This window comes from Cricetulus griseus, chromosome 10, assembly GCF_003668045.3.
Source record: "Cricetulus griseus strain 17A/GY chromosome 10, alternate assembly CriGri-PICRH-1.0, whole genome shotgun sequence".
Taxonomy (NCBI): domain Eukaryota; kingdom Metazoa; phylum Chordata; class Mammalia; order Rodentia; family Cricetidae; genus Cricetulus; species Cricetulus griseus.
Genome location: NC_048603.1, coordinates 14,910,094 through 14,923,967, shown reverse-complemented (window position 1 = coordinate 14,923,967; position 13,874 = coordinate 14,910,094). Strand labels below are relative to the sequence as shown.

The 13,874-nt window shown below is 46.7% G+C and overlaps 1 protein-coding gene across 1 annotated transcript; it reads right to left on the bottom strand.

Annotated features, from left to right (window-relative positions):
• Nucleotides 1–2,629: 2,629 nt before the first annotated feature.
• Pabpc1 (poly(A) binding protein cytoplasmic 1) lies at nucleotides 2,630–13,805 on the bottom strand. Its single transcript, XM_027431489.2, has 15 exons — nucleotides 13,294–13,805; nucleotides 10,917–11,110; nucleotides 10,652–10,767; nucleotides 9,605–9,744; nucleotides 7,928–8,022; nucleotides 7,500–7,637; nucleotides 7,215–7,310; nucleotides 5,831–6,103; nucleotides 5,533–5,623; nucleotides 4,944–5,054; nucleotides 4,698–4,852; nucleotides 4,268–4,352; nucleotides 3,867–3,997; nucleotides 3,468–3,560; nucleotides 2,630–3,070 (listed from the first exon to the last, which is right to left on the bottom strand). The coding sequence occupies exons 1-14, from the start codon at nucleotides 13,484–13,486 to the stop codon at nucleotides 3,468–3,470; spliced, it is 1,911 nt and encodes a 636-aa protein (XP_027287290.1). The 5' UTR covers nucleotides 13,487–13,805; the 3' UTR covers nucleotides 2,630–3,070.
• Nucleotides 13,806–13,874: the final 69 nt, after the last annotated feature.

Below are 13,874 nucleotides of genomic sequence, written 5' to 3'. Positions count from 1 at the left end.
AAAAAAAAAAAAAAAAAAAAAACAGGTCAAAGGACTATGTGGCATTTCCAGTTGGTCCAGACTCAAGAGGAAACATTTTGAGTTGACTTCTGTCACACCTAGATGGAGACCCATTCTTCTAAGACTTGTCCATCTCTCTTAACTGCCTCAAAATGTTCACTGGAAAGAAAGCATGCTTCAGCCACTACGTACTTTGATAAACTTTCAAATGTGCTATTTGTCTCCTTTTTTCTTAAAGCCTCTAAACACAGTAGTCATGAAAACAGTCCCAAAGGGTGTTTTATAAATTTAAGAGTAGAATGTGGGGGTGCACACCTTTAATCCCAGCACTTGGGGAGGCAGAGCCTGGTGTACATGGTGACGATGAGTTCCAGGACAGCCAAGGTGTGGAGAGCCGGGTTCTGTGACGAGGAACACAGAAAGGTGGAGTGCAGTTCTGCCGTGTGCCTACTGTGCACGAGGCCGGAGTTTACTACCTGGCCAAGTTAAGTTTAAATTTTAAACAAAAAAACCAATTAGCTTACCTGATATAGCTAGTCAATAACTAGTTATTTCCAAGTCACTATCAATTCTGAACAGGCAAAACTGTGACAACTGGTGAGTAAGTCTTCAAGGACTTCTTTACCGTGTACAGAACTTATAACCAACGTCACTGTAACTCATGCCATTGCCATGCAGGAACAGCTTACTCACCCATTTCTCTGACGGGCACATCACACTCGTATTGCTTGAAGAGGCTCACAAGGCAGGAGAAGTGGCTTAGTGGTTAAGAGGATTTAGTACTCTCTCTTGCAGAGGGCCTAGTACTCATGGTAGCTCACAGCTGTCTGTTCTAAGGGACCTCAGGCCTTCCAGGCTCCATGGGTACCAAGCACACGGACAGTAAACACATCAACACTTCCTACACATAAAATAAGACAAAAAACCTCATCTGCACTGTAGGGCCCTAAACAAATCCTCTAAGGAACATACATGTTTATAGCGTAAACATGTTGAAGCATGACTTCAAGCTATACACCACCTATGTACTTAGGTAAATGAAGCCCTGATTCTGCACTTGCCATCAGCTACCTTACACACCCTGATTTTCATTTAAATAAGCAAATCTGAGGCAGGCAGTGGTGGGGTGCGTCTTTAAAACCAGCACTCAGGAGGCAATGGCAGAGAAACCCTGTCTCAAAAGAACAAAAAGCAGAATAAGCAGATCTGCACCTCATGTAGTATAAACATCATTATGAACACAATCTATTTTCTTACTCCATGAGAAACTGACTACCCAAAATAGAACATCTCACTAAAACATTTAACTTCATTACAAACTTTGTCAAACTAGAACCTTCTGCAAAACCTGACACTTTCTGTACTAAAATTCTGAGACAGACATGCATATTTCTCTGCTGTCCCTATACACCTCCAAAACTAAGTCAGGTGACATTGCATAATTAATCCCAGGCCAAACAAACCATATGGGATTCCAGCACTTGGGAGGCTCTCAGTGGACCCAAGTCGGAGGCCAGCCTGGTTTACAGAGCAAGCTCCAGGACAAAAAATCCTACGGCAAGTGGAGGGGGGGGGGCAAGAAAAAAACCAACAACTTCACTAGCAGGCAGCCAGGCAGTGGTGGCGCATGCCTTTAATCCCAGGAATTGGGAGGCAGAGGCAGGCAGATCTCTGAGTTCAAGGCCAGCATGGTCTCCAGAGCGAGTGCCAGGACAGCCTCCAAAGCTACCCAGAGAAATCCTTCAACCAAATGTAGCCTAGGCCAGACAAAACCAAGCCAGGATGCCCACTGAGTATGATTTCAGGTAGATTTTGGAGGATTCAAATTTCAAAATCAAAGTGAAGAGCATTCTGGGCACAGAAGCCACACGAGATGTCTTGTGCTCTAAGCATGGTCATGAAATGAGACTTACAGCTTGTCACACTAAGTGGCTATGCAGTGGTGCACCCCTGTAATACCAGCACACTCAGCTAAACTGCCAAATTTGAAGCTAGCCTGATCCAAATGGCAATAGGCTGGCTAAAGGAGAGTCTGCCTCAATGTTTTTTAAAAAGTCGAACTCTGGCTGTATGTAGTGGCACAAGCAAAATCCTACCACTTGGGAAAGAGGTATAGCAATCTCCGATTTCTAGGCCACTCAGGACTATAGTGAGAACCTGTCTCAAAAATAAAGATTGCTTGGGTACCAGCTTTATAAAAACATTGTAATCCAAGCCATTTAAGACACAACCTTATACCTTATTGTTCAAGTGGTGTGGGTGACAAGGCACACCACAGCATCCTAAAACTATTTCAAGGCTTCCAAAGAGATAAAGGGTAAGTGTAGCCCAGTGCCCAATACACTGAGTAGCTATTGCTGTCCCCAATAAGGGCTTAAGGTAATCATTTTGTAACATGGAACCATAGTAGTAGTGAACAGATCCATAATTAATACAGGGAACCAAAGAAAACATTCATATTGTCAAAGTGGCAATAGACCACAATCTTCGCAGGCTTAAGACCAGCCTGAGTAACACAGTAGTTGTCTAAAGCCAACACGCAGACGACCCCCCCCTCAAACATTAGGTCAGCACCTGCTACACATGCCAACTGCCACCAGAACCAAAGTAAAAAAGAAGCATAAGCATCCACTGTTTAAGGAATTTTTATTAAAGCAAGAATTTTATAATCCAAATTACGTTTCCTTGCTCAGTCCATCAGTTCTGCTAGTTGAAACAGAACTGACATCCCAAGCTATTCCACAGTAAAGAATTACAAAATTAAAGAAAGGAATGCTTTAAATTTTTGTACTTTGCTGAAAATTCTTTTCCCAGGGTCTATAAAACATTAATTTGTTTTTATATTTTACTATTTTTTTTGTATTTTTTTGTTGTTTTAAATCAAGTAATCTAGGACTAGCATTGTTTGCTAGACCTGGCATTTGCTCGGTACATAAGGTTCAAAGTTTCCTTTCCTTTTTTTATTTATTTTATATTTTGCAATGTTTTTTCATAATATTTAAATTTTTCGATGTTTAGATATTTTTTTCTTCGGTGAAGCACGAGTTTCTTTTCGTGGTCCCTGATAAATCTGTAATGTTAAAAAAAAACAATAACTATATAATTAAAGCCTTTGACTGAATCTGCCTGTTTCTGTCATTATTGGCACAGAGTCGAACCCATTCCTTTTAACATCAGATAAAAGGTGGCCCACAAACCCGGGCTCCAGTCATTTTTACAAAAAGGGTCTGCCAAACCCCACCTGACTCCCCAAGCTACCATCCAATAAAAAAGAATCAATCATGAAAGCCAACTTTTGTTATAGTCATTTCATACAAATTACTGTGCAAAACAAGTGCTGACAAAATATTGTCAGCATCAGACAGCCCTTTAAGTGTTACCCATCTTCCCCTCTGGGAAATATTTATGTGTGGAGTGATCTTTGTTATGGAAGGAAGGGGCACAGACAAGTAGACAGGAGAACTCACTTAAACAGATGGAACTCCAGCGGCACTGTTCACTGCCTTCTGGGCAGCCTCTTTTGCTTGGTGGGCTTGTAGTACAGCTACAGCTTCATCAACCTAGAAAAAGGACAAATGTAACTGGCTCAGGAAAAAGTGACAAAGAAAAACAGTAACTGATAAATCCCCACCAAAACAAACCTAGACCAGAGTGGAAAGTGCTCTAAGTAGCAGCAGTCCCCAATCTGGCCACAGGAGCGGAGCATAGCATACGATCTGAGTAGTTCTGGAATCTACTAGCAGTGTGAGTCTCTAGCAAATCATTCATCTAGAGGGTTTACCCCACTATTTATAAAGCTCCTAATTTCTTGCACACCATGCAAATGCTCTCTCTGTAGGGAACTTAGGCTGGCATATAACACACACCTTTGAGCGGAGAGACTCGGGAGACTCAAGCATGTGAAGTAGTTCTGAGTTATCAATCTCCAACAGCATGCCCGTGATTTTACCAGCCAGAGTGGGGTGCATGGCTTGAATAAGAGGGAACAACCGTTCACCTGCGAACAAAAACCTCTATCAGCAAGTAGTGATTAATGGCTACCGTCAACCTGGGCTCAGGAGCCCTGCTAATGCACCTGTCTCAACAGTCTGTCACAAGCTCATCACAAATGTCAACATGAGTTCCCTTGTTTTGTTGCAAAGCCAGAGCAGTGATCAAATTGAGCAAAGGCCTACCACCTGCCACCCGGTGTCCAGTCTCAGTTCCTTCCCACCACTGCCCGCGTGCCACACTTGTGTTTCTGTAGACTGACAGCCAAGTTACTCACCCAACATTTGCTTTTGCTCTTGAGGAGGGGCAGATGCCAACATGGAAGCAGTTAAAGGTTCTTGACCTTGCACATGAACAGCAGGCTGGATATAAAACCAAAGTAATGAAGCATAAACCAGCTGACCATCAAGGGACAACCATAGGAATTCAACTACCCACACCCACTGAGGGACCAAGCAGACAATCTGTGACACACTGCACTTCAGATACAGTTACATTTTAAAGTCTTCTCTGGAATCACATCATCCCATGATTAGGAAAAAGGTGAAATCTAAACCAATCTAACTGAACTTTCCTTCACACCTTCCTTACACCCATCCATGTCAAACAAACACCACCCATTCACTCAGGGAGACTGCTGGCTAGTCCTAAAAACCTCTTCACAGTCCACCAGTAAGATGGCCACACACACAATGCTCACACCACACCTGTTGCATGGTAACTTGCGGCTGGGCATTAAGATGTTGCTGGGGGTTGCGGACTCCCGCAGCGTATTTGTACTGGGGAACGGTGCGGACAGCAGGCGTGGCTGCAGCAGCAGCAGCTGCAGGACGTGGACCCATGGTCTGTGTTGAAGTGTTAGCTAAAAAAAAAAAAAACAAAAAACAAAACACTTTAGTGTTGTGCTATTTCAAACTGGAGATCAATTGTTTACAGGAAGGGTTAGGACTCACCAACACGCTGTGTCGACATGACGCGGGGGACCTGCGAGGAGGCTGGCCTCATGGTACTAAAGGGTGGCCGGGGGGCAGCTGGGCGGATAGCACCGGGCATGTTCTGGAACGCTGCCGTTAAAGGAAGCACACGTGAGTCAACTAAGAACCTCACCAAGTCAAAGCCAGCGCTTTCCTAGGGCAGACCTTTGCATAAAAAGTAGGAGACCCTACTATAAAATGAGTTTCAAATTTACATTCAATTGTACAAGTTACTTAGTATTTGAGACATGAAAGATTAACGAGAAACACCAATCCCAACTGTGGTGCCATGGGCAAGGACCAAAATGTCACTCGCAGCCCTCAAGCTCCTGCAATGTAAGGAGACTGAGCTCTAAAGCCACAGCCACCAAGGCAAACCAACACTCTGCAAATCCCCAACCACGTTCATATCCCATAAATCACCAAGCGCAATTATACCACTCTAACAGGACAAATTTACCTCCCACACGGTACAGTGAACCCACAGCCCGGCACACAGGAGGTTGTGTGTTAAATCTTTTGAGCTACACCCCAGGCTCCAATCCCAGTCATAAACTAAGAGGCTTACGATGAGGTCTGGCACCCTGAGCAGTCCAGCGAGGACTTGGTCTTAGTTGAGCAATTTGGCTAGGAGGATAGTATGCAGCACGGTTCTGAGTCTGTGGGAACAAAGGAAGAAGTGCATGAGCTTTAGTGCGGAGCCTCCACAGAGCACACCAGAGCTCTCAGTCACTTCCATCATCAACCACACTGGCCTTTTCCACCCAACTCCATCTAACAGCTTAGCAACTTGTTATCTTTCAGAGGACACAAGGGACCTTGGCACGATAAACAGCAGACAGCACGTTGTTTCCCTTCACACTCACCTGTGGGATAGCTGCCATGAAGTAACCTGAAGGAGGTGCTGGCTGGTAGGGGTTGATCACAGGGTTGGGCACAGCTCGCACACTTGCCATTCTCTGCATATACTGGTTAGTAAGGTGAGCCTGGCGCTCTTCTTTGCGCTGAGCTAAAGCTACATAGAGTGGCTTTGTGGCCACAATTCTGCCATTCATTTCCGTAACTGCTTTAGTGGCTTCTTCAGGAGATGAGAAACACACAAAACCAAACCCTTTGCTGCGACCACCCTCCATCATAACCTACGGGAAAAACAGAGCAGGGAGTGGATGGCAGAATGAACAGCTGACCTTCACAGCCCAGGTCACTGGACCAAGTAACCCATTAGTGCCAGAACCACCTCTGTCGACAGTCTCCCTTACAATCAATACTGCGGGCACACAGGCATCACTGAAGGTAAGCAGTACAACTACACAACATCCTCTTCTCATGTGACATTAGAGCCTATTATATGTAACACTGAGAAATAAAATGTACAAGTCAAACTACCCAAAACAGAAAACACAGACTAGCAGACACACCAGTCAAAACTGCATGGGAAAAGCAAGATTACTTCTCACTCCATTGACCAATCTGTTACACCAGGTGATGCCTACAACTGTCTCCACCAGAAAGCACCCCCACCATGCCAGTGTGGGAAACAACTGCCCAGACTGCAAGCAGCTCATTTTGTGACCTTTGCCATCTTATTCATCCTTGAGCTGCTTGGCGGACATGGTTTCTTTTCCTGTAGTTAACTTGCTAGCCCTCCTCTCGTCCCTAGAAGGTATCACATGTGCCTCCCATAAAGAATCAATCCAAACTACTCTCAGGCATCACACCGTGAAGACTCCAATAGTCCACACTTCAATACTAGGAAAGCATTTGTAGTCATCTACTACATGCCTCTCAACAGTTCCTGACAAACCTTAGTCAATGGCAGTGTATGAAAATTGGAATAAAGACCAGCAAAGGGAGTCAGTCAGATACCATGAGTTGCTTTTTTTCTGTACACTCTCCTCTGAACCCAGGAAAACTTAAATGCCTAAAACTTTGCAAGGTAGTCTCAAAACCATCAACACTAGGCAAAACACACACAGCACAGGTATCTAAAGCAAAATCTTGGAATTTTGTCAGATTACAGAATTCTACTGCTTTGTAATCTGTTTTCAAGTGACAGGAAAATGGATCTGATCTTTTCTACTGGGGGGGGGGGATGTCAACAGGCCAGGCCTCAGTAAACTGCTGTTAGCAGTCTGCAACACAGCTACCTAACAGCACATAGTATATAAGGTTCAACCTGCTAGCTTAAAAAAAAAAAAAAAAAGGAAACTCACAACAGGACCCCCCCCAACACACCGCACACGCTCGTACCTTTGCACTGGTGATTGTACCAAATGGAGAAAACTCTTTCCGGAGACGTTCATCATCAATGCCATCATCAAGATTTTTCACATAAAGGTTAACACCCTAAAAAGAGAAAACAAACTGAAGAGAGGTAGGAACCCCCCTGTGGCACCTAGCCTCACCTCTTCCTTTAGCCCCCCCCTTTTCTTCTCTTCCCTCCCAAACTTTCAGTTACCTGGCAGTAACTGCAATGAACATAAAATAAGCCTTCCTAATCCCTGTCTTAGTTTGCTTGTTCAAGTAAAAACGAACCTGGTATCTGGTGATCCTATCTTGCTTCATCTGCTCAAATTTGCGCTTAAGCTCTGTCTGTCGTTCCACTTTTTTCTGAGCTCGACCAACATAAATCTGTTTACCATTGAGTTCCTTTCCATTCATCTCATCCACAGCCTTAGAAAAAACAAACAAAACTCAGTTACTTTGTAAAGGTACGTCTCATTAACAAGGAAAATGTTCCCAATTGCTAACATTAAATATAGACCCCCCACATCCCCAAAAGTCATGGTTTGAGAGCAATCAACATGCACACCCAATTCTCTAACACTCAAAATGCAAACAGCTGATTACAGTATGCAAAAGCTTCCATGAATTAATAATGTTGACATAAACGTGTATCAATTTTAACAAGAGTAACAGCTTTGTAGACCCTTTGATAGAAAAGGAATTATTTAAACTCTTACTTTCTGCGCATCTTCATGCCTCTCAAAGCTTACAAATCCAAATCCTTTGGATTTTCCACTTTCATCGGTCATTACTTTCACACTTAAGGCAGGCCCTAAAAAGTTTGAATAATCAAAACTGTCAATTAATGCAAACAAAGCAGCAGAGCAAACCCCAGCCTCAAGCTCTCAGATTTCTGTTTTCTTCATAGACCCTTTCCTAAATATAAGAACTAACTTGGAAAAGGCCTTCTTTGGTCATCTGCTTCTCAACAGAATGGGGGGAATACTAGATGCTCAGGTAGAAAATAATGGAATCACAAGCTTCCCCCTCCTTCCAGCTGTATGGCAGAGTCCACAGCAGGTGACCCCTCAGGTGTGAAAACGTCTACATGCCGAAAGAATGGTGGTTTCAATGAGAATGGCCCTCACGGGCTCATACATGATGACCATGGACTCACCCACGTACTGTAAGCCCAGTAAACATGCCTTGGTCAAAGCATCCTAGCACAGCAACAGAAAACTAAGCAAGCTCAGGATGTGGGGGAGGTGGTGTAGTTAAAAACAACCAGCCCAAACTCAGCACTGGGGAGGCAGATGATAGATGTCTACAAGTTCAAAGCCAAAATGGTCTTGTGAACCCCCAAAACCATTCAAATGCAAGAAAGTTAGATGTAACACAAGGGTCACCTCTAGAATAGAGAAACTTGAACAAGGCACGAAACTTGACTGTTATTTATCTCATCTCTTTGCTCAGCCAGGTGGTGGTGCATGCCACCTTTGGTTCCAGCTCTCAGAGGCAGGTGGAGCTCTGCAGGCCAGTCAGTGAGACCCTGTGCTTAAAAAGGGTCTGGGGCTGGAGAGATGGCTCAGTGGTTAAGAACACTGGCTGCTCTTACAGACATCATGAGTTTGTCAGTTCTCAGCAACCACATGGTGGCTCACAACCATCTGTAACAGGGTCAGATTCCTTCTTCTGGTGTGCATGAAGACAGCACACTCATACACATAAAATACACAAATCTTAAAAAAGATCACAGCAAGCTCAGTCTGGCCTTGCAATGGAGTTAAATGTACTAATTACCATTTGTAGAACTGAAAAAAAAAACACCCCTAATATTAAGCCCATTGTAAATTTAACAAAGACAGCAGCAAACCACCACAAATTCTCATTTCTTCATCTTTTTTCTGTAACCCAGCTGACAGTACAACCAAATCCTAAATCCTCTGCCCCCCTCCTGTATGTTGGGATTGTAGGTATGCACTACTCATGTCTGGCTGAATTTTCTTTGAAAAGATCCTCCAAGGAGTCGTGACAGAAGACTGGATCTTTGGAAAACATTGTCTGAAACTGCATAAGCATGCACCTAACAGGGCCAGCTTTTCCACTCTAACCAGAGATTACATGTGACCCAGGACAGTCTTACCCACGCTGTCCTACAACTATGAGACTGTCTGTATTAAAAGTATCTTAATGCAGCAAAACCCTTACATGGATGGAATCTACCATCGGCCACTTTTACCTGAATGTTTTTATTAAACTTTAAGCTGCACAACTAACACTCCACCTGCAAGTTACTGTTGTGCAGTGGACACTGGCTTAATTCAAATCAGTATTTTAAATACTTTCCAGCTAAGTGTTTATTTAATAACTTCATACAATTACTTAAGTGTAAAGATTTAACTTGGACACATTACCAAACTTGCCGAAGAGATCCTTAAGGCGCTCATCATCCATGTCTTCTCCAAAGTTCTTGATGTAAACGTTGGTGAACTCCTTTGCCCTGGCTCCAAGCTCTGCTTCTCGTTCCTTTCGAGACTTAAATCGTCCAACAAACCTGAGGAAATGTCAGTAAAAACACCAAGTTGTAAAGTGTACCACAAAATAAAAATGTCTTCAGTGAAAACAGGGAGCTTTAAATACAATCTCTCTTAACTATAATTAAAACACGATAGGTTCTTGTAACACACTTTTATCCAGCTAAAGGGTCCACTCCTGTTAACACAAGTAACCCAATTCTTACACATTAAGTCTACTGGCAACAAACAGCCTCTCAGATTAGTTAAAAGTTTTATTTCAGGAAAGATCAATCACAAAACCTCCTCTAACACCAAAGCTGACTTCAGATTGCTGGGGGCACAGTCAGAGAGCCCACTCCCCGTCTTACAATTAAATTACTTTGGCTAGTTTCCTCAAATGTAGAAGGGGCCAATGAATGCATTCCTTAAAATAAGGTTGCATGGATTCCCAGTTCTTCAACAATGCACTCACCTGACCAAGTTTTCTGCCTCTATCTATCTGGTTCAATTTAGGTTCCAATGTTGAGTGACACGACTGGCCGTGAATGACGATGAAATCCAGCCAATGTGTCTTGGCACTGTTGCTACACCACGTATATGGTGGGCTTGAGAAATTCTCATGTAGCCTAGCTGGGCTGGCCTTAACTCATAGATCCTTCTGCCTCCATCTCAACTGATGAAATGACAGGCATATGCTATTTTCAGCTAGCTCTGTGTCTCTGGTTCTTTGGGTTTTTTGTTTGTTAGTTTTGAGACAGGAGTCTACTTAGCTCAGGCTGTCCTGAACCAGGCAGGCTCTTTAGTCAGAGATCTTCCTGCTTCTGCCTCCCAAGTAATGGGATGACTAGCTCCAGCTAGCTTTATCTCACAACAGAGACCTATTCCTGTTCACACTCCTGTGGAACTGTTAGAACAGACTTGAGATGTTCACAGAGTCACACTCACACTTTCCGGTCATTTAGAAGCATCCCATTCATTTTTTCAATAGCTCTTTCTGCAGCTTCCTGTGTTTCAAAGTGTACAAATCCATAGCCTTTGGAGCCATTTTCATCACAAACCACCTGGGGAAAAAGGACACGCTCACTCTGTGTTACTTGCTGTTGCTTTCCCCCTTTGCAGAAGTGTTATGTTAGCACCTATTTCAGAAATGAGCAGTCACTAACAGCCACTGCAGATGGCCAACAGTGTAAAACCTGCCACACTCGCTCACCTTACATGAGAGGATATTTCCAAATGCAGAGAACGTATCATACAGTGCCTTATTGTCGATGGATTTGTCCAAATTTTTAATGAATATGTTGCCCACTCCACTTTTGCGAAGGGATGGATCACGCTGAGACCACATGATGCGCACTGGCTTGCCCTTTATAACATCAAAATTCATGGTGTCCAAAGCACGCTCCGCTAGAAAGACATTTCCAGAGTCAATGCCACTAACATGAACATTACCCACTAACATGGACATTACCCACCTCAATTTCCCATAGTTATGCCTCACGTAAAATAAATCTATCCTACAATTACTTTTTCAGGTCCATAAAAACACTCAATTATGTGTACTTGTGATGACGTTGAATCTTTTGAGACAGGGCCTCTCTATGTAGTCCTGGCTTGCCTGGATCTCCTAGACCCACCCACATCTGCCTCCAGTACTGGAATTAAGTGTACCACACCGGTCTTATATGGAAAAATGTTACCTTAAGTAAAAAGACCAGTCCTAAAAAGGGAACTTGAATCCCGGAAGCAAACTTCTCACTAATAACTGCAAAATTCTGACAAGCCAAATTTTCAGCCTTTTGGGTTTTTTTTGAGTTAAGGTCTCATTGTGTGGCTGGCTTGATTGATGTAGCCCAGGCTATTTAGCTCAGAGACAAACCCAACTGCAGGAACCACCACACCCAGCCCTCAGCCACTTTTTGTAAATGAAAGTTCCAGTTCCTAGAATATGATAATCAGCAGCCAGCTCACTATCCACTGGCCACACCTCCTCCTCAGCACCCTGGTCCTGCTGACTTTGCTTGAGCCTGACAGGTTTTTTTAGTGAGTCACCTCTTCCTACTAAACTCACAGAACCCCTGTCCATTACTGCAATGCTGTAAGGATACTGAAAAAGAGGAAAAGCTGGTTAAAAACCCAACTGTCTGTGAAGATGGTATACTGGACACACAGACACAAAATAAATGGGAAAATGAGGCAAAACTTCTGAGTAGTTAGTAACGGTCCACACACAATATACATACAGTAAATAAACGACATGCATGGCAACTTGAAGCCTAACTTTTCAAATCCTACGAAAATTAAAAACTGGATTTTCTGGATTAATAAAAAAAAAAATCACCAAGCTTGAAGTCTTTCGGTCTGAACCTGGTTACTTGCTCCCCAGTGACCTGCACTTATCCACATCCTGTGACAACCCTGCCTGAGGGGAAGGATCCTGAATGATCCCCCACCAGGCCAAAGGTCAGGTAATCCGCAGTGCAGGTTTACAACTTTTGGCTCCGTGTCACCGTTCATGCTGCTTAACGAAAGTCAGCTTTAACCAAATTATTAGTCACTAACCCAATGAACTTAACTTGACTCCAGAGTTTCCCATTTAAATAAGATCTCTAGGGAGAAGCTGACTTCTGAACTCAACTGATCTAGATTCCACCAAACTGTTTATCAGGCCATAAACCTTATCTGATGCTTACATTTTTCTTCCAGTGAACTGTCAAGTTTCACAAGAACATAAACTATCAGTTACCAGTGCTCAAGACTCATGGATGCCTGGACCACTTATAATCCAGTCCACGCCGCTCCTAACATCCACGACCAAACCCAGCCAACATGGTTCTTAAAACTCGTGACCACAGGTAGGTGTGCGTGCACACTCAGCGCTCGCGCGGTGCCCTCCTCGCGTGCCCTGCACCGCCGCCGCCGCCGCCGCCGCCGCCGGGGGAAGGCAAGGGAAGCCCCAGCCCTGCGGCCATGCAGGCAGCAAGCGCACATGGCACGCCCGCCTTTCCGGGTGCACCGGCCCCCGGGGGGGGGGACGACACCCCTGCCAGCCCAGCAGCGAGCGCCCCGACAACTTTCTCCCGCTGCCCCCGGGGGGTGGGGGGACCCCGCGGGCACCGGCGGCGGGAGCAGGCCTCGGGCCTGCAGGGGCTCAACACGTGGTGCTCTCTCCCTCCCGGGCCCGGATCGCGCTTCCTCCGCGGCGCGGGGGGTGGGGTGGGGGCGGCGGGCGAGCCCGGCCGCGGGGGGGCCCCCTGCCCCCCACCCGGTGGGGGGGACCCGCTCGTGGCGGAGGCGGTCGCCAGCTACCCGGGGCGTCGCGTCATGGCCTCAAAGTTTGCGGGCGGGCGGGCGAGCGAGCGACCGGCGGCGGCGGCGAGAAAATGGTCGCGGCAGAGGAAGTGGCGGCCCGCGAGGGGGCTGCCGCGCGCCGTGCTCGCCCGGCCCAATGCTCGCTCGCTAGGCTAGGCCAGGCCCGGCCCGCCGCCCCGGCCGCATGGCCGCTCGCCCTCCCTCCCTCCCAGCTCGCCCTTAGGGCCCTCCCGCTGGCCCGGCTCGCCCTCCCGCTCGCCCGCCCTCCCGGCGCTCACCGTCCGCCGGCTGCTGGAAGTTCACGTACGCGTAGCCCAACGAGCGGCGGGTGATCATGTCCCTGCATACCCGGATGGAGAGGATGGGCCCGGCCGGGCTGAACTTCTCGTAGAGCATCGCCTCCGTCACGTCGGGGTGCAGGTCCCCCACGTACAGGGAGGCCATGGGGTAGCTGGGGGCGCTGGGGTTCATCTCGGCACGGCTGCCCGCGGGGCCGCAGGCCGCGACCTTTTCCCGTCAGAGGAGGAGGAGGAGGAGGAGGAGAAGGAGGCGGCGAGCGGGCGAGCGGGCGAGCGAGCGAGTGCGGTGCGGGCCTGGCCGGGGGGGGGCGGACGGAGCCCGGGGGGGGGAGGGGAGGGGAGCGGGGGCGAGCGCGGAGGGACAAAATTCAACCGGAATCGACGCGTCCTCACGGCCGTGGAACCGGGCGAGCGAGCGAGCGAGCGGGGCGGGCGAGCGGGGCTGGCGTGCCGGGGTCCGGGGCGGGCGGCGGGCAGGAAGGCTCGATCTCTCTGGGTTCCTGCTGGAGAGCTGCGGGGCCGCGGGCGGCGGGCGAGGCGGGCGGGCGGCGAGCGAGGCG